Source organism: Hyperolius riggenbachi, chromosome 2 (assembly GCF_040937935.1).
Source record: "Hyperolius riggenbachi isolate aHypRig1 chromosome 2, aHypRig1.pri, whole genome shotgun sequence".
Classification (NCBI taxonomy): Eukaryota; Metazoa; Chordata; class Amphibia; order Anura; family Hyperoliidae; genus Hyperolius; species Hyperolius riggenbachi.
Window position 1 is genome coordinate 508,087,062 of NC_090647.1, and position 27,585 is coordinate 508,114,646.

General features: G+C 44.1%; 1 protein-coding gene across 4 annotated transcripts in view; it reads left to right on the plus strand.

The window, feature by feature from the left end:
- Positions 1–27,350, plus strand: part of GBE1 (1,4-alpha-glucan branching enzyme 1) — a 202,961-nt gene extending 175,611 nt beyond the window's left edge. For all 4 annotated transcript variants that reach the window (XM_068266113.1, XM_068266114.1, XM_068266115.1 and 1 more), the window contains 4 exons: positions 629–813; positions 5,363–5,493; positions 22,007–22,124; positions 26,957–27,350. In XM_068266113.1, coding sequence (XP_068122214.1) covers positions 629–813; positions 5,363–5,493; positions 22,007–22,124; positions 26,957–27,010 — 488 coding nt within the window. In that variant the 3' untranslated portion in view covers positions 27,011–27,350. The remainder of the gene's footprint in view (positions 1–628; positions 814–5,362; positions 5,494–22,006; positions 22,125–26,956) is intronic.
- The last annotated feature ends 235 nt before the right edge of the window (positions 27,351–27,585 follow it).

Consider the following 27,585-nt stretch of genomic DNA (forward strand, 5'->3'; position numbering starts at 1 on the left):
GTGAATTATGTGGGGGGATGGGGAAGGACAGCCAGACAACCTGGTATTAGGCTAGGCCAGCAGCAAGGCAGACCAGCCAGCACAGTATGCAAAACAAACAAACACAGAACATTTATATCGCGCTTTTCTCCTGGCGGACACAAAGCGCCAGAGCTTTGAAGATTGAGCTTTGCGACAGTGCCAGATGTTTATGGGAAGATGGTGGAACACAGCCACACTCGGCCTGAAGACTGTTAGGGAATCCACAATCTTGGCATCATTTACGCCCAAGGACACTCCATGCACTATCAACCTGTCATATTCCTGCTTGAACCTGAAGGTGGAATCTGCGGGCAGCCTGCAGTATGTATCTTGATCAGAGAGTTGGCGTAAAGCCTCCTGCCTGTAATCCCCAGAGTTGAGGACCACATCCTCTCCCCACTTATCAGCATTCCTGATAACTGTATCCTTATTAGCTTTAAGGGAAGCGACTGCAGCCCTCTCCCCCGGGGACATATTCCGGGGCCTCCGCGGTCTTTGTGGCCTTTCTAGAAATTCGGCCCAAAACTAGAGTTCTCATTTAAGCTTTATATGTTGTTGTAGGGCTTAAGTGTTTCTTTCCAGTAACATGTTTTACTTCTAAATGCAGGCAATGAATTTGGGCACCCTGAATGGCTGGATTTTCCAAGACAAGGAAATAACGAGAGTTACCATTACGCCAGAAGACAGTTTAATTTGGCCAACGATCCTGTTCTACGATATCACTTTCTGTATGCTTTTGACCGAGACATGAATAGATTAGAAGAAAAATTCGGCTGGTTGGCCGCTCCTCCGGTAAGCCTTTTTACACAATGTTATCTAATTAATCACTTCATTCACCACTACAGTATATTTCCATCCTCTTTAGCCCAATCTGCACGATACGATTCTTTGTACGATTCTATTTACAATTCGATTAAATCCAACATGTCCGATCGGAATTCAATTCGATTCAGTTCGATTTGCACTTGCAAAACAATGGCAAATCAAATGCATCTAATCGAATCCCGATCGGAAATGTCTGATTTAATCGAATCGTAATCGAATCGTACAAAGAATCGTATCGTGTAGATTGGGCTTTTGACTTCATCTAAGCCACGAGGATGTAGATATGTCTTGTAGCTGAAGCACAGCTGTGCATGATTGGGCACAGCTGCTCTTCACACCTCCAGCACTATCTGCTGCAGCACTACTTGATGAAAGGGAATATACATTCCCTGAGCCAATAAAATTGATTTTACCATTAAAAATACTTTTATTTTCCCAGTTCATAGTGATTATTTCAGAATCAAATATCTTCACTATAAATTGTGACAGGAACATAATCTAAGTTTTGCGATAAATGGTAGAAATACGGTGCTGCCCATAATTATTCATTCCCCTGGCAAATTTTGACTTAGAGACACTGTAACTAGGAAAACTTCCCCTGGGGGGTACTCACCTCGGGAGGGGTAAGCCTCCTCTGTCCCACGGGGGTCTCGCTACAGCCCTTCAAAGCCGGCCCGACAAATCCATCAGCCTGTTCAATATTTACCTTTCCAGGCTCCAGCGGGGGCGCTGTTACGGCTTTCAGCTCTGAAGTAGATGGAAATACCCGATCTCAGTCGGGTCCATTCTACTGCGCAGGCGCCGGAGACTTGCACCTGCGCAGTAGAACAAACCCGACTGAGATCGGGTATTTCTGCCTTCTTCGGAGCGCAACACCGCTACTGCGCCTGCGCTGGAGCCGGGAAGGTAAATATTTACATTCCCGACGTTCGGAGGGGCACAGCGGGACGCAGGAGGACAGGGGAAGCCTCAATAGGATCCGGAGGCTTCCCCTTCCCGAGGTGAGTACCCCCCAGGGGCCGGTATTCTCAGTACAGGTTTTCTATAAAGTTGCAGTACTTTTATTCAACCAGCAAGTGATTTTGTTGGCAGGAAATGACATAGGTGTCTCCCAAAAGATGAGATGATGCAGAAGAGACATTATTGTGGAAAAAAAAATTCTCAGCTTCTATTTACATTTGAGCAAAAAATGTCCAGTCCAAAATTATTCATACACTTCTCAATAAATCAATATTGGATATTACAGCAATCAAACGCTTCCTATAATTGCAGACCAGCTTTTTGAACTCCAAATCTTCTTTTGGGAGACACCCATGTAATTTCCCGTCAAAAAATGACTTGCTGGTTGAATAAAAGTAACTTTAAGTCAAAATTTGCCAGGGGTATGAATAATTATGGGCAGCACTGTAGCCGAACAAAATGTGTGGAAATAGGGAAGAAGAGAGCAGAGGCACTGTAATAGCAAAGTGAGGTACCTTTTAATCCACGGTGTAAGACACAGCAAGGGTACACAGTGGCGGTGAGGGAATGGCATTCCCTCACTTGATCCGGTGAACTCAGTGCCTTCTGCCCTCATCTAGTGCCAGTCTTTTTCTTTTACATACCAAAAAAAAATTGTGTTTTATCTACAGTACCACTTTTTTTTTTATAAGCTGGAATTGGTAGAACTGAGAAATAATGTGTTTTTTTCTATTTTTTTTCCTTTCCTATTAAAATGTTTAAAAACTTCATTGTTCAAGAGAACAAAATGCCATACAATGAAAGCCTAGTTTGGCTTGAAAAAATATATTTAATTTAGGTGTCATAAGTAGGTATTAAGTTATTGCTGATTAAATAGGGACATAACTAAAAAGGCCAAAACTGCTCTGGTCCATGAGCTGGAAACATGGTTTGGATGCAAAGTGGTCAGTACTGTAGATGTGTATCCATAAGTTCATCTTGTGAAGTTCTGTGTGCTGCCTGTATCCCACGCAATCTTGTTGGTGTTTCGTGATTGACTTAGAATTCAGCGTTATGTAAGCAGGATGAGGCAGTTTATTTTTTCTCCCACTCGCTTACTGGCATCTGGAAGCCAGAAAATCCTAAGCATAGTTCTCTGTTTGAATGTCAATGTAAATACTAGTTTAATTGAAGTTGAGCTCTTTAGAAAATGGACCTGTAGCTTTGAATAACCTCAGATGGAAAGTAAATGAAATTTCCATGTCAATGCGCGGACAAGAGCCCGGCACAAAGCGATCTGAGAACTAAAAATATTTATTACAGTCAAGCAACAGGGATGGCTTTGAATGTTATGATCTACCTCGTGTTTGAAGAGGCAATGGTATCCACTTGATTTTCATGTTTATACTTGTGTTTTTATCTTTATAGTATAAAGTGCATATCTAGAAGATGTTCATTTAGAGCACAATTAATGGTTAGGACGCGTGTAGAGGGAAAAGTGCCCAATTTAGGTACTTGCCTAGGTAGTGGGAAACCTCTGGATGATCCACAAGCTTCCCCCATCCTGCTGCTCCTTGCTATTCCTCCCCTTCCTCCTCTTGTCGATGGCTCACGCATGCGCAGCAGTACAGACCAGTTTGGGCTTCCGTGGTAAAAGCCGAGTCCACGGGTCTGTGCTACTGCGCATGTGCAAGCCATCTGTGCCTGTGCAGTAACATGGACCTTATTGGGTTCGTCTTTTTTCTCTGAAGCCTGAGTGGGTCCGTACTTCTGTGGAGGTGCAGTGTGGTGAGCTTAGGGAACACATAGCACTGAAATGGAATGACAGAGTGGGATTAGGGAAGGATTCAGAGGCTTCCTTCACCCAAAGTAAGTATCTAACTGGTTATTGAAATTTCCTTTTCAGCAGTATAAGCAAAGATGAATTGCCGCATCCGTGAACTATGTATTTAACCCCCAATCCTCCCCTCCCCCCAGGCGTGCAGTAGCTCTGATCAGTTCCAGTCAATCCCTGCGGATCTCCGCCTCTCCCTGCCCCTCTCAGTCTTCTTTCAATGAGAGGGGCGGAGATCCGAGGGGATTGACCATGCTACCTGGAGGAGGCAGAGCTTTGCGCTGTAGCTCTGCCTCCTCCAGGTAGCATAATCCCCAACCTGGAAAGTCGTGGCATTTTTCCCCAGGATTTTGGGGGGTTAAATACATCGCGGATGCAGCAATTCATCTTTGCTCATACTGCTGAAGAGCACTTAATAGTAAAAGGAGTTAATTCACTTTAGACTCTTTAATGATACTTTTCCTATTTAGCCCTCAGTTTCAGACACAAAGGCACTCATGCTTGCTACACAGCCATAGCAGTTAAGGCACCTCTTTTTTTCACTGACCTGAGGAAGCGGGCAAGCATCTGCGAGACACGTTGTTTTGTGTGCTCAAATAAGACATTTTTTCAATAAACTGTTCTAAATTCTTTGAGAGATAATATTACCGCTCTGTTTATAAGACCAACCGCTTACTAGACTATATTTTATGCATTGGGCGCCTCCACAACTGTTTTAAGTGTCTCTGTTACAGCAGGTATTAGAATCTTGTGGTTCTGATCCTCTTACCAACAGGTTTTGGACCAGTACATCCATACACACCTTAGATTTCTGTCTAAAACCGTTAGGCTGGGTTCACATATGACATAGCGTGAAAGGCTGCGTTTTATGTTAATGATGTGTGCGGTTTTCATGCATTCTTGGTGCGTTTGCGTTGCGTTTTTCATGCGTTTTGCGCGCATTTTGATGCGTTTGCCGTTCGCATATACAAATTTTGTATGCATTTTTTATATTTACATTTATGCAAATCACTTGGAAGCGAACAGGATGCGAAAATACAGTAAAAAAAAAGTAATTTTTTTTTTAAAACACAAACTCATATCATTGCCTTCCCATTAACTTTCATTATGTACGTTTTGCCAGCATTCCTGCATAACATGCAACAAAACCAGCGTTTTTGAAAACGCATATGCCTTTTTATATGTGGTTTTTCCTGCGGCCCATAGACTTTCATTAGAGGCAAAAACGCACTGTTTTCCACAACGCTAGCATTTCTGCTATGTGTGTACCCAGCCTCAGGAATAATTTGTGTAGCTTATGAAAAATATTTTGTGTGTATGTGTAGCTTTAGAGTAGCGTGGTGGCTGAAATATAGGCAGTACATTCTGCAACAAGGGAAGATGACGTATTAGTAGAACAATGCTATATAGCGATGCAGAACATGGCAGAGATGGAATCAAGTAGAACAAGAAAAGTTGAGTTTCATGAAAATTGTATCTATACATTTCTTTCTACCTATTAGTACAGTTGTCATGTTCTGCAGGAAAAAAGCAGAATTTGTTAATTGACTTTAGAGAATGTCCTAGGTTTGATCTCGAGCTCTACAGAAGGGGGTGAAGGCAGATGGACAATATTGTGCTCATCTCTACGTTAGTAGATTGTTGGTGGTCGGGTTTGTGCACACATCTGTGAACTACTTTATTGTTCTGTTTTGCTACAGATCTTTTGTTCATTATTGTTTTTGTTTTTTTTACTCTTCACAGGCCTTCATTAGTGTAAAGCATGAAGGTGATAAAATTATTGCATTTGAACGGAGTAATCTACTCTTCATCTTCAACTTTCATCCTTACAAAAGCTACACCGGCTACAGAGTGGGCGTAAATTCACACGGAAAATATCCTTATGTGTTTTGTTGTCTGGTACAAAAGTTCTCATCAAACAGTAGAATATGGTTCATACTTTTGTTTGATTAATCAAGGTCTGTTCCACTGTGGTCAATACAGTCATATGAAAAAAAGCAGGGCTGTGGAGTCGGCACAGAAATGATCAGACTCCGAGTTTATGAAACCTCTGACTCCGGGTACCCAAAATTCCTCCAACTCCTCAACTCCTCTGTCCTTGCAGGGCTATGGAGTGGGTACAAAAATCATCCAACTCCACAGTTTATGAAACCTCCAAATCCAGGTACCCAAAAATTACAACTCCACAGCACTGAAAAAAAGTATGGAAGCCCCTCTTAAGATTTAGATTTTTGTCTATCATTAGCTGAGCTCACAAAGTAGCATTTTTTTTAATATATACCGTATATACTTAAGTATAAGCCGAGTTTTCATGTCCAAAAGTGGGGGTCTCTGCTTATACTCAAGCCACAACCTAGTGTAAACCTCCCGAGTGCCTACGCCATATTTAGAGCAGTGCAAAACATTTGTCTGCCGCCCTCTCACCCCCAGTTCCCTTGCCATATATTTGCGTGATTATGCAGGATACTCTATGACCCTACTACTACCCCCCCCCCCCCCCCTTCCCGGAGTGGTATATTCCAGATATATTGCAGGCAAATTACCAGAATGTGTTTTGGCTGCCCACCGCGTCGGAATGGAGAGGTGTATGAATGTATTTCGGCTCCCTCCCGGCATGTGTAGAAAACAATGCTTTGCGTTTATTCACATGTCCATGCTGCCAGCTTTAGCCTGCCTGTCATCATTTCTTTTACACCCTCTAGCGGCTCCTCTTAATATGTGTGCCAGTGCAGGACATCATAGAGACGGGACCGTTACAGGCAAGAAGCTGGCAGCGCGGACAAGTGAGTTAACGCAGGGAATTTAGTACACGTACCGAGAGGGAGCTGAAATACATTCATTACATACTACGCTACGGTCTGATGCGGGGAGTAGGATGATGTGGTGTGCGTAGGAGGCTGCCATAACATGCCAAATACCTGCTGTATGTCTGGAATATAGCGCTTTTGGTAGTGGGGGCTATCAGTGGGACTCTCTGCTCTGGCAGTGCTGGTCTCCAGGTTCCCTCCTGTGACGAGAAGCGCCGCTCTACAGCCTCATCTCCATGGAAACCGCTACCTCTGCTGCCGGTTTAAAAGTTGGTTGTGTGACTAATGTGACCACTGGTGACTCTGTGACCCCACAACTCGCTGTTCCATCTTATGTCCATTGCCACTTCACTTCAGCTTGTGTCACAGTCCGTCATATTTTGTGTTGCCAGGCCACAGAAATTCAGCTAGCCAGCATTATAATCTTGTAAGTATATGGCATGAGAGGGCACACAGATCTGAAACAGCTTTATTCAAAAATCAGCAGATGTATTGTACACTGTAATCCAACCAGGTCATGTTAGGTCAGGCACTTCATTCCACTCTCTGCTCACCTGTAATTGGCCTGCAGAAGGCTGAACTGGCATTTAATTTCTAGAACACTTGACTCAGACTGTACCAGCTAAGTGCTGCAAAAAGTGTTGTGCGTTGTATTAGCCCATAGCAACCATTTACCTTTCACTGTCCTTCCATTTTAACATGACTGAGAAATACTATATATTAAATTAAATCCTTGTAATGCAATAACACTGACCTCTTCTATGGAGCTTTAAATGCCACTTAAAATCAGTGGCAACGGTTAAAGTAACTGGAAATGCTATCACAGGATAGCTAGATTTAGTACGGTTCTCCTGACTGGGAGTACAGTGGAGAGTATTTATATCCGCTGCATGTCATACCACGGCTTATACTAGAGTCTATCATTTTTTCCTGTTTTTGATGGTGAAAGTTGGGGGGGTCGGCTTATTCTCGAGTATATGCGGTATACTGTATATATATGTCATATTGAAACAGTAATTATGCAGTGAAATAAGTGGGCCATTCCAGAACATTAATGTTGTTGTCTGCTAACCATTTCACCACTTTTGCTGTGTGCTTTGGGCCATTGTCATGCTGAAATATCCACTGGTGCCCAAGGCCAAGTTTCTCTGCAGACTGCCTGATGTGGTCGTTGTGAATCCTCATGTATTGCTCTTTTTTCATGGTGTTGTTTACTGTGATTAGGTTCCCTGGTCCATTGGTTGAAAAACACCCCCAAAGCATTAGGTTCCCACCACCATGTTTGACAGTGGGGATGGTGTTCTAGGGGTTGAAGGCTTCTCCTTCTGTACGCCAAATGAAGGAAACATCATTGTGACCAAACAATAAAATTTTTGTTTCATCTGACTTTAACACAGAAAACCAGTCCAGAAGTCTTCTTCTTTGTCCAGATGAGCATTTGCAAAGGCCAAGTGAGCTTTTGTGTGCCTTATCTGGAGAAGTGGTGTCCTCCTTGGTCTGCATCCGTGGAACCCAGCAGTGTGCAGTGTCCATTGGATTGTCTGCCTTGAGACATTGCCACCAGCATAGCCCATATTCACCAGGATGGCCCTGGTGGTGATCCTTGAATTCTTTTTCACCTCTCTCACTACCCTCCCAGCCAGTACAGGTGTCACTTTTGGCCTCCGGCCACGTTTTTTTTGAGATTTTCAACAGTGCAGAACATCTTGTATTTTTTTTTATATCATTTTGCATTGTAGCCACTGGAACTTGAAAACATTTAGAAATGGCCTTGTAGTCCTTTCCTGACTTGTGAGCAGCCACAACGCGCAGCCGCGGGTCCTCACTGAGCTCTTCACAGGGTCCTCACAGAGCTGCTGTTTTTCACCTGTTGAGTTGATTAACCTCTTGAGGACTGCAGTATTGAACCCCCCTAAAGACCAGGCCATTGTTTAAGAAATTGGCCTCTGCAGCTTTAAGGCCAAGCTGCAGGGCCACACGACATAGCACACTAGTGATTTCCCCCCCCCCCCCTTTTCTCCCCACCAACAGAGCTCTCTGTTGGTGGGGTCTGATTGCCCCCCATATGTTTGTTTATTTATATGTATTTTTTAATAATAAAAAGTTTTTTTTGTTTTGTTTGTTTTTTTTTTTTGTTTTTTTTTTTTTTGCTGCATGCATTTCCCGTCTCCCTCCCCCCTCCCTGATCGCAGCGCTGTACCAGTGATTAGACGGCGGTTTAGTCGTCTAACAGTCTACCGAGCGGCAACCGCCGCTCGGAGACTGAAGGCGGCGCTCAGCTCCGCCCACTAAGCAGGAGATGCTGAGCGCGATCTCCTGCAAAACATAGCCCCAGGACTTTACACCGATCGGCGGTAGGCTGCAGGTTAAACCAGCTGTTCACAATTAATCAGGATAATTAGGATGCTTTAGAACAGCTTGGACTGTTATGAATGGTATGAAACTTTGGATTTTCCCACAGACTGACAGTTTGTGAAGGGTATGAATCATTTTGGACTGGACACTTTTTTTCGTAAATGTAACTAAAAGCTGAGAAATGTTTTTTTTTTTGTTTTTTTTTTTCACAATAATGCTGGTTGAATAAAAGTAACTTTAAAGGGGTTCTGTGGAGAGTTTAAAAAACAAAAAACTGACACTTACCTGGGGGTTCTATCGGCCCCCTGCAGCTGTCATGTCCCACGCCGTCCTCCTACGATCCTCCGTTACCTGCCACCGGTCGAAGTGTAATTATTCTTCTAATACAACTGCGGCTGCGTGCTTGGGAGCTAACGGCGCAGGTGCAGTACGAGGTTTTATCGTACTGCGCCTGCGTAGTAAGCCCCAGAGAAATGCGAGCGGGTGAGCGCAGTATTCGTGTAGTTAGACGAATAATTAGACCGGGACTGGTGGCAGGGAATGGAGAATCGCAGGAGGACAGCGCAGGACATGACAGCTGCAGGGGGCTGATAGAAGCTCCAGGTAAGTGTCAGGTTTTTGTTTTTTAAACCCTCCACAGAACCCCTTTAAGTCAAAATTTGCCAGGGGTAGGAATAATTATGGGCAGCACTGTAAATGCTTGAAAATCTTACTAGATTCACTTTTTAATGACTGCGGTTCATAAAGATAACCCTCTTGACAAAGGTGCAGTCGTACTGCAGGCAGTTAATGGGAAAGGGCATTTCCAGGGCTGATCTATTTATAGGCAGAAGAACAAATAAGTGAAATGCCACAAGTCCAAAGCTTAGGATGTTAGATTGCTTTGAATTTAAAAAGACAAAAGTGGAAAAAAAATACATTGATCCTGGCTAATTACCTTATAAATCTGAGCTAAATTGGCTTCTGGTACTGAATCTTAAGTTGTGGAATCTAAGGTCGCTCACCCTCTGCCAGTGATTATTTTTACACTCATTTATTTTCAATTTGCGGACGTTTGACAAAGTTCAAAGATAGGTTAGTTTCACCAGACTGTGTTAACATTATACAGTATTCTGATGCAAATGAGAGGTACTCGCTTGCATTTTAAAGGAAGCTGAATTAATGCTAACATGTTAGAAGCACTAAGCGCCTGTCTAAGTATCCGGAACATTAGACGCGTCGCTCAGATGTCAGTGCCGGATGTACATTTAAAATGCTAATTCGGGATTCCTTGACATTTTTTTAACGCAAGATCTTTAAATGAGCAAATAAGGTCATTTAGCATGAGTCACTAGTTTGCGGTAGCTGAGAGCTCAGATATTGTTTTCTCGTTAGTTCAGCATAGGCCATGTTTAAATATAATCATGGAGCTGGTGAAGGCTAGAATGGTCTAGCTTTAAAGATATCTTAATTAAGAAAAAAAGTATTAAATCTAGATCAGTGCTTCACAAGACTTTCTGTAATTAAGGTTAAAAGTTATCTTCCTGTTTCAACTCATGGTAGACAATGGATTTCCAGAACGTATAATAAGCTCAAATGGCTCTTGTCTGGAACAATGGCAACCATTCTTCCTGCATTATTATTTGACTGTATTCCAAATAGTACTAGAGACAGAGAGATTGACCAAGAGACAGATCTCTCTCTGACTGAATCTGATCGGAGATGTGCTGCCTGTTCATACACCAGTGGCCGATTCCCAATGGATTTCAGCATATAATCTCTCGGGAATAGGCCTTGTGACGCCATATCGTCCCACCCCCACATAGTCTCCCCCTCCCCAGCCCGGTGCAGTATAATGTACCTGTCCGTCGCTGGCTCCGAGCTCCGTCCGCATATACACACTGTGCATGGAGGGGGTGGATTTTACATTTGGAGGACAGCACTGGGGTTCAGTCGCTCGTCCCCATATAGTACAGTGGTGTTGCACACCATTACCGGCGTGCTTCCAATCGAGGGAGTTGGCCCTACATCTTGCAGCATGTCCAATCAATACTTTGCATCATCATTTGGGCGTGCTCTTTAGGGTTCTCCCCAGAATTTTTTTCCAGCTGGGTGGCATGAAATAGTAGCCGGGTGGCATGAAATAGTAGCCGGGTGGGGCAATATGAGAAAATGCAGGGCTGGAGCTTCTGTGCGCAACTCTGCTTATAGCGTAGGAGGATGTGAGCCGTTGACAGCCGGGTGCTCATCAAAACTACCTGGGTGTAGCACCCGGCTAAAAGAGCCTGGGGAGAACACTGCTCTTGGCTGCACCGGTTTTCATCCAATTATAATATTCAAATGGTATGGTCGATCGGCTGACAAGTCGCCTGATGTATGGCCACCTTTAGACTGCACTCACCAAGTATGCACTTATGTACCTTTCCTCATGTACCCTTCCCATATGTACCACTAGCTATTAATTTGGTGTTCAACACTTTACTTTGCCCCCCCCCTTCTTCCCCCAGTCGAACAATTGAACAATTCAGGTAAAGTTCTTGTTATATATTAGAACACCACTGTCAGCGGGCCCTGTTGTGGTTTTAACTTTTGATCCTGAAAATGGGATTTAAAGTTTTTTTTTCCAACTTTCATGGAAAAATCACTAAGCAGAAGCCCTCAATATATTCCATCCATAGCATATATAGTATATGTTTCACCTAGCCTCCCACTAGGGATATATGGTGCCTGGCTTTCCTCCTGGCTACCACTTCGCTGACTGCGTGTTACTTCTAAGGGTTCTGGCATTATCGTCGCTTGCGAGGGGAGAGCCCACACAAGATTTACAGCTTGATGACATTACGACACACAAATGGCAGTTTGTCTAGACGAGACCCCCTGGTTGGGACATACTAACGTTCAATCCTCCCATGCAGCTTCCCGGACGTGACGTGCATGCTCTGAAGTGCCTGGTCTTGGACATTATGGGCATCATATATCACTGGCAGAAGGGGTAACATCTTGTGGGAGGGGCTGATGCCCAGTGCCTTTCTAGCGAATGATTAAATATTATTGTAAAGGAAGCCTGAATTGGGGGAATATGGAAAAAGCTATTGCTGATTCCACTTGGAAAATTTCACTTCCCTGTCTGTTGTGCAGGTCCTCTGCCTCTAAAACTTTATGAATCACTGAGAGCCCTTTTCCACTAGCAATCGCTAGCGTTCACGCTGAACGCTAGCGATTGCTGAATCGAAAAAGCTAAAAATTTACCGTCGATTTCCCGACGTTTGCGGCCGCGATTTTGCTATGCTGTGCACTGCATAGCAAAATCGCGGCAAAAGTCGCTCCGCGGCGCGATCGCGATCAAGTAAAAAACGAATTGCGGTAGTGGAAATTACCTACCGCGATTCCTATGTTAAAAAGCAAACCGTAGCGATTTTAAAATCACTAGCGGTTTGCGGTTTTGCGATTAAGCAGTCGCAAACGCCCTAGTGGAAAAGGGCCCACACGGACTATATGTAGATTGGGGGCGTTTCTTATTGCTTATGTGCCTTAGACAAAGCTGAAGCCAAAACATCAGCACAATAGCCTGACAAATGGTATTTTTTAAACAGGACAGGTACATGATATTCTCCATATCCTGAAGCAGGTGGTTTTGGCTCACGGCGTTCAGTGCCATAACTATCTTAGCTCCAGTCTTCCTTCAGGCCTCCACTACAGCATTACTTGGTAAACTTGGTGGGCTCACAAGTAGTTATGTGTCCCTAAGGACTCGAATTTGTGATTTAAATGAGGCTTAATTGCCTCAGCTGTGCAGCTGGATGACAAGGGGTTAGTTACCCATAAGTCTGTTGTCCTCCCTGCGCTCCAAACAGCTTGCACGCGACCTATTGGATGCATTGCAAGCATCACCACCGCACACTTCCTCCTTCCGGCTTAAACGGACGATGGACTTATGGGCAACTGATCCCTTCAGATCCAGCCGCACACCTGAGGCAATTAAGGATAATTTAAATCACAAATTCGAGTCCTTCGGGACTCGTGACTACTCGTGAGCCCATCACTGCTTCTAGCCATTCAAAACAAATAGGAAACAATATGGCCCACATGGTCTACACCTATATGTAAAAAAGTATAAACAATTTATTAATCCATCATAACGCTATATAAAGAAGTAAAACCATTTCAAAAGGCAATCAATGGGGAAGCTCTATCGTGAGCACCTCAGGTGATAGTTTAGGCTATTGATGTTCTCATGGGTGGTTCCATGATGCAATATTATTACATGCATATTGGTGTATACATTGCATGAGGTGTGTGAAATTGCTTTTTTTCAATGATTTTATTTTTCTATATAGTGTTATGATGCATTAATAAATTGTGTATACCCTTCTCCATATATGTGTGTTGCTATTCTATGGGCCGTAATGTTTCCTCTTGCTGATCGTTATTTAGTGGCTTAGCGCACCATTTGTTGCATAGTGTTGCAGGAACCTTTTTTCCTTTTCATTCAAAGCAAATACAATGTTCTGAAAACTAACTAGCTTCACCTTTAAGAAAAACTTTTTGTTTTCTTCATTATTTTAGCCCAAGGTTAGTGTTGCATAGCGGTATGATTTTATATCTTGAAGGTACACTTTTTGTACATTTTTTTTTCTTTTTTTATATGATAAAAAGTCTCTCAGGATCACTTCCTCAGCAAGGTCATCCCATTACAGCTGAAGGGAGCATTGATGCATCATTCTGCATTACACTGCAGTCTCTGTTAGCAAAGAGGTAAATTGCATTTTAACTAAGCCCGTTAATAACCTACACAAACTTTAAACTGTTCTGGATTTTCTATGGTCCTCGTTTAATTGAGTTAAAAAGCAAATTGATCTGTTTGGAATCATTTGCATTGCAATGTTGTGGCGCTTTATGTTTCATTACGTCTTCATGATGTACAATAGATCATTTTGTTTAAGCATTTATATTCCACATCTCTGTATAGTCGTCATTTAATGAGTAATTAACCTTATAGAGGAAGACAGCCTCCCTATTTCACTATGGTTGCCGCAGACCAGTTGTTTTATTTCTGCTTTTACTGTACAATGGGCACAGAGGAAAAAAAATCGTAACTCGTAAAACTATTGAAATTGCAAGCTTCTGTTGTAAACGGGATGTATTGGTTTTATTACAGGCTTTGCCATTTCAGAATCTGCAGCAAATATTTGTTGTCTAATTAACACTGATTTCCAAAAAATGGCTGCTGTAATTTGAGAGGGCTATTTGGAAGTAACTCGGTTAAAAGACCCTTTGTATTTATTTACAAGTTGGCAAAGGTTTATCAGGCATATAACGGTATTGTTAGTAAATTTGCTGTGTGTGCATCTGGGCTCCTTAAAGTGAACCTAAAGTCACCCCCAAAAAATGAGATGAACTCACCTGGGGGTTCCCTCAGCCCCCTGCAGACGATCGGTGCCCTCGCAGCTCCGCTCCGATGTCCCAGGACTCGCCAGGAGGCCGCAATAGCAGCATAGGGGGCGATATACAGGCTGGGAACGCGAACAATCACTCGCGTTCCCATGCCTGTCGGCCGGTGACGACCAAACCGGAAGTGCTCGCCACCGGGTCCTGGGACATCGGAGCGGAGCTGCGAGGGCACCGATCGTCTGCAGGGGGCTGAGGGAAGCCCCAGGTGAGTTCATCTCATTTTTTTGGGGTGACTTTAGGTTCACTTTAAAGAGAACCAGAGACTAAGCACCCTCATGTATTTTACTACATTCATCAGTGGGACCATGACAGTAAACGCCTACCCTGCTCTTTGCTTCATTCTTCTCTGCTCAGTCTGCCTGTTATCAGCTCTGATGAGAATCCGGACTGAGCATTCAGTCTAGGTTTGACCTAGAATCATTATAGTGGAGTCAGTCTTTTGTGAAGTCTTTTCAAGCCTGCCCCCTCCTGGCTCAGCTTTCCTGCTTTGCATACCCAGAGCTCTGATGACATGGGAGGGGCTGCTCTGCTGAGAAGAAGCTCTGAAACGACAGACAAGTGTGGCTGTTGTGTGATCTGTGTGCACTGTGCAGGCATCATTATTATCTATGCAGTTTCATTCCTATGAGAGACACTCCCTACAAGAAGCTGCACAGCATACCAGAATAATGAAAGCACACAGATGAAAGGCTGCAGCAGCAGCCCTGCTTGTCTATAGTCTTGTAAAGCCTAGACAGCACATCCAGAACAGCCCATAACTTGGAAGCCAAATACGTATGAGCCGGCGGCCATATTGGATTTTTCCTGGAGCAATAATGGATAAAAAAAAACTCAAAAAGGCACACTAGAGCTGCAAAATTATCAGGTAGAGTATTTATTCTTTACAAGCTATCGACTGATATGTTTATTTTGTGTGAAACGTTCATCTCTGGTTCCCACTTAAAGGGAAGGTTCAGGGAGGGTGGCTAAAAAATAAAAATCAATTTCCACTTACCTGGGGCTTCCTCCAGCCCGTGGCAGGCAGGAGGTGTCCTCGCTGCCGCTCCGCAGGCTCCCGGTGGCCGACCAGACCTGGCCAGGCCGGCTGCCAGGTCAGGCTCTTCTGCGCTCCAAGGCCCGGCACTTCTGCGTCCCACGCCGGCACGCTGACGTCATCGGACGTCTGCCGGGCTGTACTGCGCAGGCGCAGAACTACTGCGCCTGCGCAGTACAGCCCGGAGGACGTCCGATGACGTCAGCGCGCCGCAGAAGTGCCGGGCCTTGGAGCGCAGAAGAGCCGACCTGGCAGCCGGCCTGGCAGCCGGCCTGGCCAGGTCGGGTCGGCCACCGGAGACCACCGGGAGCCTGCGGAGCGGCGGCGAGGGCACCTCCTGCCTGCCACGGGCTGGAGGAAGCCCCAGGTAAGTGGAAATTGATTTTTATTTTTTAACCACCCTCCCTGAACCTTCCCTTTAAGGGTTCGTTCACATTAAGGGCGTTTTTGCCCTTTTTTTAAGCACAGGCGATTTTCAAAATAGCCTTAGAACCGCTTGTGCAGTGACTCCCTATGAGAGAGTTCACATCTGAGCGGTTCTTTCTGATCCGCTCAGCAAAGTGGTGCCTGTACCATTTTTGAGGCAATTTCACCTCAATGGAAAGTATAGGAGAAACGCAAACACTCACAAAATCGCTTTAAGCGATTGCGCTTGTGTTTTTAAGAATAAATACATTGTATTTATTCTTTTCTGGTTCAAATAGTTTGCTTCCTGACTTGCGTCAGGGAGTGAATTTAAAAACCGCACTGGAAACGCAGCGAGCAGTGGAGCGCTGGGAGGGGGGAAATGCCGCACAAAATAACACAATGTTTGAGATTACAATTTTAGATTTGAACGGGGCCCCAATTAGAGGATTTTCTTTGAAAGGGAATTTTATGTACTTTTTTTTTTTTTTAAATGTTTGCAAGTTTTCAGACTATTGTTACTTTTGGTTACTTTTTTTTTTATTATTATTATTGTGCTTGATGCTGTACAAATGAAAATGATGCCATCTGTAATATGTTAACAGTTGTATAATGTATACCTAGCATAATGCCATAACCAGAATGAAGACAATAATTATGTTAAAGTGAACCCCCACACTTTGTTGAAGAATCGCTAGGCACACTAGACTACAGTAACCCCACCCTATCTGCCAGTGGTGCGTGGCACTTGCCTTAGTAAGCACTGCTGGCCAGGTGCTTCTCCTGATGGCACATTGGCAGGAGCGAGTATTGATCTATCCCTCCCAGGGGCTGGATCTATGCACATAGCTATTGGCTCTGGTCCTTGATTTAAAGAGACCCTGAGCTCTCCATAAAATCACATTATGGACTTACCTGAGGCTTCCTCTAGCCCACCGTAGCCCGGAAGGTCCCCCAGCGTCGTCCTGGCTCCTCTCCTGGTCCCGCTGGCACCTCCTGTTAATTGGCAACTTTGGCCTGAAGCCGCCTGTGTGTCTCCCCCAGCCGCGCACACTACACATCATCACGCGGGCCGGCGTGAGAGTCCTGCACATGGGCAGCTACGTCTTAGAGAACTGCGCATGCGCAGGGCTCTCACTCTGGGCGGCGTTATGACGTGCAGCTAGGGACACGCATGTGCGACTTTAGGCTGAAGTCGCCAAATAACGGAGCAGCCAGCTGGACCGGGAAAGCAGCCAGGACACCACCGGGGGACCTCGCGGGCTACGGTGGGCTGGAGGAAGCCCCAGATAAGTTGATATTGTGATTTTACAGAGAGCTCAGGGTCCCTTTTAAAAGACTAACTGTAATCAGAGAAAAAGCATGTGTGCATCAACCAAGTGAACCTGACAAATCTGGCTTTGCAAATTTGGCCTATTGGCTAATCACGAGACATTGCTCATGCAAATAAGCATTTGCTTTCGCATGCCTAAATATGCAGGGTCAAAAACCAAAAACCGCAAAACAATCGCCCTGCGGGAATTAGTTCATGCTATACAGCACTATCCAGGGGCGCCACGAGGAGGCTTCCCATTGCCCCCATACAACCGGGGGGCCGCGGGGGTCCCAGGCACTCTCACCGCCTGGAACCCACACAGCGGCACCCCGGAGGTGGAGGCCAGGGGGTGCAGGCGATCTCCCCAGCGTGGCCAGCGCCGGGAGAAGCCTCCTCGTGGCGCCCCTGGATAGTGCTGTATAGCATGAACTAATTCCCGCAGGGCGATTGTTTTGCGGTTTTTGGTTTTGACCCTGCATATTTAGGCATGCAAAAGCAAATGCTTATTTGCATGAGCAATGTCTCGTGATTAGCCAATAGGCCAAATTTGCAAAGCCAGATTTGTCAGGTTCACTTGGTTGATGCACACATGTTCTTTCTCTGATTGTAGTTACCCTTTTAAAAGACAACTATCAATGTTGGTGTTTTTTTCCCCTAACTGTATTAATGCATGAATGCAAAATTCACTTTTTACAAGCATTACCTGTCGATCATTTCCCCGTCAGGCCACTGATGATGGCATGGCAGAACACTCCACTTCTAGCGGTGACACCGTACCTTAAAGAATTGTGTGTGGCCAAATCTAAATACTTTTCTGCCCTACAGAAGCAGTCAAAAGGCAACACACTAAACCCTCTCCCCCCTTTACTGGCATACAGAAGGCTGTTTGCCATTGCTATGCAATTGCAGACAGGCAATGAGTGCATTCCACACATTTCTGGTGCTGTGGTCACACAGCTTTTGGCTGGTGCTGGAGGGAGGAACAGTATTTAGATCAGGCCACACAGAAATTGGACTGTCCTGCTATCTGATGTCGTCAGTGGCCTGATGAGGAAATGATTGACAGGTGCTGCTTGTGAAAAGAGTACATTTTTTTTAAAACTCCCAATGCCGCATTCTTTTGCCAGTCTTTCAACTTCATGTATAAATGTAGTTAGTAAAGAGAAAAAAATTAACATTGATAGTTGTCCTTTAATACCATCACAGCTGTACTTCCTGTGCAGCCAGAGGACTCAGAAGAGACTTCAGAAAGACCAAAATTTGCTGCGCCCAATTTCTGTTTAGTAGGGAAGGCAGTGTTCTCCTCTGGCTCTTTTAGGTCGGTGCTCCACCCGGCTAATTTTGGTGCGCACCCAGATGTCATTGGATCACCTCCTCATCTTCCTCCTATGCTATAAGCAGAGTAGCAGCAGTCCTGAATTCCCCCCCTTGCGCCCCACCCGGCTAATTTTTCATGTCACCTGGCTAGAAAAAAAATCTGGGGAGAACACTGGAAGGCAAATGTATAATGCCTTTTCGAGATACACGGGGGGCTGACTCCTAGTGATTTTTCATCAAAGAATGGAAAACCATTTTAAAGTGAACCAGAGACGAAGCACCCTCATGTATTTTACCATATATAACAGTGGGAAAATTACAGAAAACACCTACCTTGCTCTCTGTTTCATTTTTCACTGCTCAGCCCACTTATCAGCCCTGATAAAATCCCCCACTGAGCATTCAGTCTGGCTTTGCTCAGGAATCATTATAGCTGAGTCATTATTGCAGAGCCAGAAGGGGGCAGGCTTGGTCTTGAAAAAGACAGAGAAGACAGACTCAGCTATTATTATTCCTTAGCAAAGCCAGACTGAATGCTCAGTCTGGGATTTTATCAGGGCTGCTAACAAGTGGGCTGAGCAGTGGAGAATGAAACAGAGAGCAGGGTAGGTGTTTTCTCTAATTTTCCCACTGATATATATGGTAAAATACATGAGGGTGCTTAGTCTCTGGTTCACTTTAAATTCTGGACAAGCAATACAAAACACATTATTCAGTGTCCATGTTTCCAAAAAAAAAAAAAAATTCTATGGTGACCTGTAAAGACTTAGGTTTTTTACTGGTTGGATATAAACTTGTTTTATGAAAGAATTGAATAATACCAGGAAATTAATATCATACTGGACAGAGCACACACTTAGCTGAGTTGTGCATGACTGCATATAAATCTTTATTGGAAAATAAAGTAAAGCAAGGTGTCTTTAGAGAAGGGCTTGCTTGATTATGCAGTTCTATGGAAAAGCATGCCTGGCAGCGGGGACCTTGTCTTCAGTGATCAACAAAGTTACATCATGTTTATTTTTCTTCCAAATACTGAATTCCCCAGTCTCATTGGGGACTCATGTTGCTTGGCAATAGTTACACCGATGGAAAGAGATTAGGAAAAAGTTACCCTGATTAAATTGGTCATTGTAGTTGAGTACATTTTGAGCATGCATCTGTTCATGCGGGCTCTGGTTGATGCCAATATTAAAGCGGAATATAACCCTGCATTTCAACTTTGCTCTAAAACATTATTTACAGCATATTATATGCAACCAGCATTTTTTTTTTTACTAGACCAGCATTGGAAGGGTTACACATAGAGCTTTAAAGTTCCGTGGAGAGAACTGCTCCCCACAGCCGAAGTTTAGATAGATACATTTAAGCAAAACAAAATGTAACAACTGTGGAATGTGACTCACTCTCTCTGACTGTGCAGGAGTTGGAGGACAGCCAAAGTGTGTAACATTCCTCACTTGTTACATTTTTTTTTTCTTAAATGTATCTATCTAAACTTGGGATGCGTCTGCAGTTCTCTCCACGAACTTTAAAGCTCTGTATGTAACCCTTCCAATGCTGGTCTAGTAAAAAAAAATGCTGGTTGCATATAATATGCTGTAAATAATGTTTTAGAGCAAAGTTGAAATGCAGGGTTATATTCCGCTTTAAAGGACAACTATCAAAGTTAACTAAAATTCTAAATGTCACATACAGTGTATTTTCAGTAATTACTAGCTAATGGCAATACAAAGGCTTTTTTTTCATCCTTTTATGTTTTATATGAAGAAAATGACAGTTACAGTGAACAGTTCCCGCTGTGGGCATTACTCTGGAGGATTGTGTCCAGCACATCCAGCATACAGAAACAGCCCTTACTGGCTGTAATCCTGTGACTGGAATCTGTTTAGAATGAAAGCAAAAATATAGCTTCAAATGTGTGTAAATAATCATCAGCCGAAGCTCTGTGCTCCTGTAAGTGTGTCTCTCTCTCTCTCTCTGCTCCGCAGTATAAAGTAAACAGTTTACAGCCAGTCTACAGTTCAGCTCTGCTTCCGCCTTCTCCCCCTCCAATGTTGACACACAATTGTTACAAAACAGCTGGTAGACGCGGCTGTTTTTTCACACAGGCGGTGCTGAGAGACCTCTGAAAAGCATTTTAGTGTTGCTGGATAAAAGCTCTATAGGTATGTGTGGTTTACAGAAAAACTGTTTCTTTGATATTTGTTCTTTAACAATGTCGGTAATGTAATGTTACCGATATTGTGCTATCAGGTTTTCAACAGTACTGACATTCGTTTTTCTGCAACCCTAATCTAACCTCCCCCTACCCTATCAGCTAACATTAATCCTTTTAAACCTATGCCTGACCATAACCTCTTTACCCTACTGGCACGTGCTAGATTGATGTGACCTGATGGGTATTGAGACCCGATCCATCGGGTGACTTCTCTGGGCCAAGGCTGTAAAGATGCATAGACGGCCTACATGCTGATAATGCATTCTGTTGCAAGCAGGACAGATGTGATATGTCAGTTGTCACCAACCCCTCCCTCTAGATTGTAAGCCTTTGGCAGGGCCCTCTCCCCTTGTGTATCATACATGACTGTGTGTACTTTACCCAGAATTTGGAACTTGTTACCACTACCACTCCAGTTTATGATCTGGCATTGTACTACTGTCTGCATTGTGTTGTGTATCTTTTTGCTATTACCTGTATTGTTGTATCTATTGTCTATTACCTGTATTGTTCTGTCATCCCTGTTATCATTGTCTGTAACCTTATTTATTGTACAGCGCTGCGTAATATGTTGGCGCTATTTAAATCTAATTAATAATAATAATATGTCACAGCGGGCGGGTGAGCTTCGCAAACCAACATATATTATCCGTTGCTCGTCCAAACTGTATTATCAGCTGAGGCAGTTATTATTGGCCGTTTCAGCCAACTTTAATCTAGCATGTGTATGGGCCTTAAGTATATAATCCTCCTTATACCCTATCTACTTACCTTCCTAATCCTATGCCTATCTCTAACTTCAGCCTTAGCTGATACTCCCCTTCTGTGATCCTAAACAATAGCTGGCAGTTGGCTATACAATAGGCAAGTGCTGGCTCCTAAAGCTTATACCCGGCCCCATGTAGAAACGATACCTGAAGTTTGGCTACACAGTAGCTGATAGCCGGCATGGCTATCAAGTAAGTGATTGCTGGCAATTAGCTATACTATACCTGAGCACTTGTGCCCAAACCACCCAAGCACTGGCTTGGTTGACGGCACTTGGCTATATAGTAGCCAACCAAACGCTGGTGCCCTTAGTAAGCTATGTGTGCTGCATAGCTGCAACTTTGCATTGTGGCCTACAGTAAAGTCTAACATAGCTGAACGTACAGAAATTGATCCACGCTGCAGTCAGTGCCCTCCTACGTTCATCAAAATATATTTAGCAAAGTAGGTTTAAAGCACAATGGGACATTATATATTTGTTTTTTCAAACAGTACAGTGTTCTATTCATGAGTTGGAAACTTCAGCTGACATACTTAAGCATTCGTCTCATTCCTATAATCGAATGAGAGCCTTTTCCACCCGTAAGACAGTATTTAGGAGATGGATTTAAATAGTTTTCCTTCGCTGTTTTGTGTTTTTACTTTACCTGTTGATTTTTTTTTTTAAAGTGAATTACAGAATCGGGGATTGTATTTATATTGCTGCTTCTTCTGAATGTTCCTTAACAGAATGGTTTAGGTATATGATCGCACTGGATACCGATGCCTCGCAGTACGGAGGACATCAGAGAATTAATCACAAGACAGAGTTCTTTACTGAGAATCTCCCGTTTAATGACCGTTCACACTCAATTTTGGTAAGTAGTGATTGTGAAATAGTAAAAGAAGTACATGTAATTGTTTAAACTAACACAACACTGCAAACATCTTAAAGGAAATATCTGAGATTTTAAAAAAAATCCATATTTACTTACCGGGGGGTTACTTCAGTCCCTGGAAGCCTATGTGTCCCTCACCACAGCTCTGCTCTCAGCGGGTCACCTCCGTAGCAACCTGGCCAGGTTGGCAGCCGCTGTCACTGGAAGCATTCTGTGCAAGCGTAGTACTCACGCATGTGCAGAGGCCGACAACGTGGCTGGGGCGGTGGCTGCTACGGAGGGGAGCCCGGGAGACCGATTTGGAGTGGAGCTGCGGTGAGGGACACACAAGCTTCCAGAAGCTAGGGGAAGCCCCAGGTAAGTAAATCTGATGAAAAAAAAAATTCAGATGTTTCTTTCAAGGGGATCTCTTAAGGTGACCGTACACTAGTCGATATTTTTTTGATCAATATCCAGCCAATTCGATCATTTGATTGAATCTGCTAGAAACCGACGCCACAAATTATTCCCAATTGATTTTTGGCCGATATCGATAGTTTCGGTTGATCACGCCAGTTGGAAGCAGGTCAGGAACGCTACACTAATGGCGTTGTGTTTCGGCCTGACTGACACGGCAGCAGAATCACTCTCACATATGCCGGTGCTTCCTCCCATTTCTTCTCTCCACCCCTGTGGCTTCTCTTCACTCCCAGGGAGCTGTGTATCGTGTTTTTTTTTTGTTTGTTTTTGTAAGATTCTCAAAACAAACATATTTGTAATTGTAAAACACAATTTGAGGATTATGTAAAATATATTTGCTATCTGGGTACACTATAATCCTCTGAATGTGTTTTTAACCATTTGGAGACCGGCCACCTAACCCCCCTTAACCACTTAACGACCGCCTAACGCCGATAGGCGGCGGCAGGTCGTAAGTGGAATTACATGGAAACGGCAGCTTGTACGAGCGGCCTTTCCATGTCAGTTCACGGAGGGTGTCTCTGTCTGAAAGAAATCCCCGCTGTTTGCATCCATACGGCGCTGCTGCGCAGCAGCGCCGTAAAGGACATCGGCGATCCCCGGCCTCTGATTGGCCGGGGATCGCCGGCGTCTGATAGGCTGAAGCCTGTCAGAGGCGGCGCAGGACGGATCACCGTCCTGTGCCGCCCAGAAAGATGAGGGAAAGGGAACGAGGCTGGGAATCGCTGCGGAGGGGGCTTTGAGGAGCCCCCCGCAACACGCAGACAGCCGGCGGTGATCAGACCCCCCCCCTGCAGGACATCCCCCTAGTGGGGAAAAAAAGGGGGGGGGGGGAAGTGTGATCGCCCTGCCTGCAACAGGATCTGTGCTGTGGGCTGAATAGCCCACCCAGCACAGATCCTTCCAATGCGTTTTTGCATGGGGGGGGGGGGGGGGGGGGCGCGTTTGGAGGGTCAGGCAGCTGGATCCCCAGTTTTGTGTACTGGGCTGTGTTTCCCCATGGTGGCCAGGTGTCCCCCCTGTGCGCAGCAGCCTTCATTTACCTTCCAGGCTCCAGTGATGAGCCATAGTGGACCCCTCTGCTCCAGACGGCATCTTTGCTCCTACTGCCGCTCAGTTCCAGGTCGCAGCTTGACGATGTCATCAAGCCGGGACCCAGCGCTGACGTCAGAGGGAGCAGAGATGCCGGCCAGAGCGGTGGGGAGCACCGATCGCCGCGGTAATGACAGGAAGGTGAGTGGCTCCTTTTCTTTCCGCCCGATCACCGCAGCCGTTACTGGTGATCACTACGATCTTCCGGCGATCGTAGTGATCTGATCACTGAGGGGAGATGTCAGCGGTCATATGACAGCCTAATTTCCCCTCTCGGGTGTGCACAGTCGCATCTGGGAGAGGTAACAATCAGGCTAAAACAGCCACAAGTGTGGCATAGGATCTCATTTAGGCGGTCCGGAAAAGGTTAATCACAAATATGTTTGTTTTTTTTTAGAAATTTAGTGACCATAAATGCCTGATGAAGGGGGGTGATAGCCCGAAACAAACTAATGTTGTCTGAATAGTATCTTGAGCAACTCTTAGCCATCTTATGATTGTAAAACTTATGTGAATTCTATGCAGATCTATTGATGATCAAGAATTTCTGAAACTTTTTGAAATTGTTGTATAATAAAGTTTAAACCAATTCTTTGGACTGCAATTATCTCTTGTGGTTTATATTAATATTAATATTATACTATATACTTGCAAGAACAGGTGCTTCTGTTGGGTGTGGTGGATCACACTGATTTTTTGAATACTTCCCAAAAATGTATATACCAGAACCGTGTATCCCATGATGCAAGAAATTGAGTTATTTCTCAAAAAGAAAATTGGTTAAAGGATAACTGAATTGTGAAGACTATGGAGGCTGCCATAACTATTTCCTTTTAAACAATGCCAGCTGTGTACTATACCGCTTTCACTTCAATTGTCCTTTAAGAGGCTAGTGGCCAAACACTAGGGGCACCGTAGAATTTGCCTTACGTGACCAATAGAGGATTTTTTTATTAACCTCCCTAGCATTCTGAATGAGCTGGGCTCGTCCAGAGACGCTAGAGGGCACCGCTCAGGCCCTGGTGGGCCGATTTTGATAATTTTTTTTTCAAGCACGCAGCTAGCACTTTGCTAACTGCGTGTTTGCTCCGATTGTCGCCGATCCGGCGTTACCTGATGCGAAAGAGGGCCCCCCCCCCCGCAGACCCCGTGCGCAGCCTGGCCAATCGCCGCCAGGCTGTGCTTTGGGGGTTAATCGGGAGTCCCTGTGACGTCACAACGTCGATGACGTCACTCCGTTCGTCGCCATGGCGATGGGGGAAGCCCTAAAGGAAATGCTGTTCAGAACAGGATTTCCTTATGGGCGTGATCGGAAGGGTGGGAGGGCGCTAGGCTAGCTACATGATAAAAAACAAATTGGGAGAAAAAAACCCTCCCATGGCTGCGGGAATCAGAACGCCCAGCAGGTTAAGCCCCGAGTAGTCACATAAGGCACATGCCACGGTGCCCCTAGTGTTTGGCCACTAGCCTCTTAAGTCATGAGATACACAGATCCCTGGGAGTGAAAAGACAGGGAGAAGCCCCAACAGTGGAGAGTAGACAAGTGACAAAGCGCCTGCGGACGGGGAGAGAAGCTTTGCAAGGCCCGGGGAGAGAGGACTGTGAGACCTGGTGATCCGGCAGGCAGTGTGCTCAAGTTTTCAATAGTATTCATGCTGAAATCTATTTAAACATCTGTAGGGATAAAAGGAGGTGCCAAAACAGAATAAAAACAAGTAAAAACTAGTAAAAACTGTTTAAAAAGGGAGGTAGTGGTGGACTTACTTCCCCAAAATGACCCAAACATTCCGTATTTAGTAAAAGTTTTTTAATCATAAATTTTGCTAAATTTTGGAGTTTTATGATTAAAGAACTTTCATTGCATACAGACAATTTTGGTCTTTTGGGTGTTAGAACCCACCACTACCTGCCATTTCAAACCGTTGTTTTTACCCTGCTCTGGCGCCTCTGTTTATTTTCCTCACATAGCTCAGTCTACCCTTGGTAGGAGGGGTGTTATGCCCATACCTTCCTTTCTACGGAGAGCAACTTTTAAACTATAGTAGGGTTGGGTCTAATCTCCCCACCTGCCGATACAATGAATGCTTGAGTGGCAATCCACCTTTGTGAGTACCATTTCTATTATACTGTATATAAGATCTAATCTAGTATATCAATATACTGCACTATCTTAAGGTGGCCATACACTGATAGATTTGCAGCAGATTCGACCATCAGATAGATTTCTGTCAGATGCCTGTCAGGTCAAATCTGACAGGAATCTATCTGATGTGTGCCACACACTAGGAACAGATTTCCAATAGATTGCAATCTATTGAAAATCGATCTAAATGCATTATTGCACCATTAGATCCAATGCAACTCTATTGCCCATCGATCTGCTGCCAGCAGCAGAATGACCTGAATTCTCCATACTGATCAAATCGATCGAAAATGGTCGCAAATCGATCCATTGGCTGATTTGATAGAATCAAATATCGATCGATTCCTAGAATCGATCAACCGATTGATGGCTGAAATCGACCAGTGTATAGGCCCCTTTAGGCTCTAATTTTTGTTTCCTTGTATTCCTTTTAAAAATCTGTGTACAGTGTGTTACAGAGTAATTCGATTAGCTAGATCCCTCTCTGATCAGATAGTGAACGTCTAGTAACTGCAGTCAGGAGCTTTATTTTTGTGCTCCAGTTATCTGTACTTGCATCTTGAGAAATCTGCACCCAGAACTGTACTAAACTTTTGCAAAGTAGAATTGTTTGTTTGTTTGTTTTTCCCTTTTGGTTAATGTGATAGAGTCGTACATTGCAATATCTGCGCTTTTTATGTATTAATGCTATGCAGCATTTCATACACTAGCAGCCAAAATCCAGGTCTCTCTCTTATTGATTTTCAATTGAAGGGCTTGTTATGATTGTGTTCTGCCGCGTATAACAAAATATGTATAATACACCGTGTTATTGTACCGAAGGCTTTTGTTGCTCTGCATCGGCTAAAGAATTTTAGATTATAAAAGATGTGAAAGCTCTGCGACTCCCTGTCCGCTCGGTGAAAGACACAGTTTAATACGTTTTCCAGTTCTTCTAGATGGCTTGCTGCACTCTAGTGGTTAACATTTACCACTTCACGTCACCTCAAGCCACGTCTCCTTGTTAGGCACTTAGTTACACAAAGGGGATTTGGTAATATCCTCATTATTTGTAAAGACCGCTTTCTGCCAGCTCTTTACCTTTTTCTTTCTTCTCCATTGTTTTCTTGTGTTTCAGGTTTACATTCCATGCAGAGTGGCTCTTGTTCTTCAAAACATGGACATCTACTGAGGACTGCCGAAGCATCTTTATCCGAACGTGGCGGGGACTAAAGTGTTTAGAGACGGAATTGTTCACACAATGCCAAGTGTCATAGAATGTGCTTCAAGGTCTTAGACAGAACTCTAATGGATAGAGATTACTCACTGCATTATCCAACTCTGAATGAGACGGCAAACATTAGGAAAGCCTGGCATTTTTTGTTTTGTTTTGTCAATGTTTTTGCAGAATAGAAGTTGTGAAGTATGATTTTTGTGAGGTTTTTTTTGTTTTGTTTTGTTTTTGTTTTTTTTGCTGTCAGGTTGCAAACTGTTTGAAGACTTTTACGAAGTAAACTGTGAGTGGTTTTCTAGCCTTGTTGAGGTGAGATTACTTGTTAACACAGCCAACAGATTTTTAATTGTTAGAGCAAATCTGAAGGAAAAATTAACTTATGAGATAATGAGTATAGTATGGCGACAGTGGCGCCAAAGGGATAAAAGTATCTAAAACGTTTAAAACATGAGGTGGTGAACAAGTGGTGGATTTACCACCTCCAAGCGAGCACAAACATTGCTAATGTGTTTGTCAAACTCAACAAGTTTATT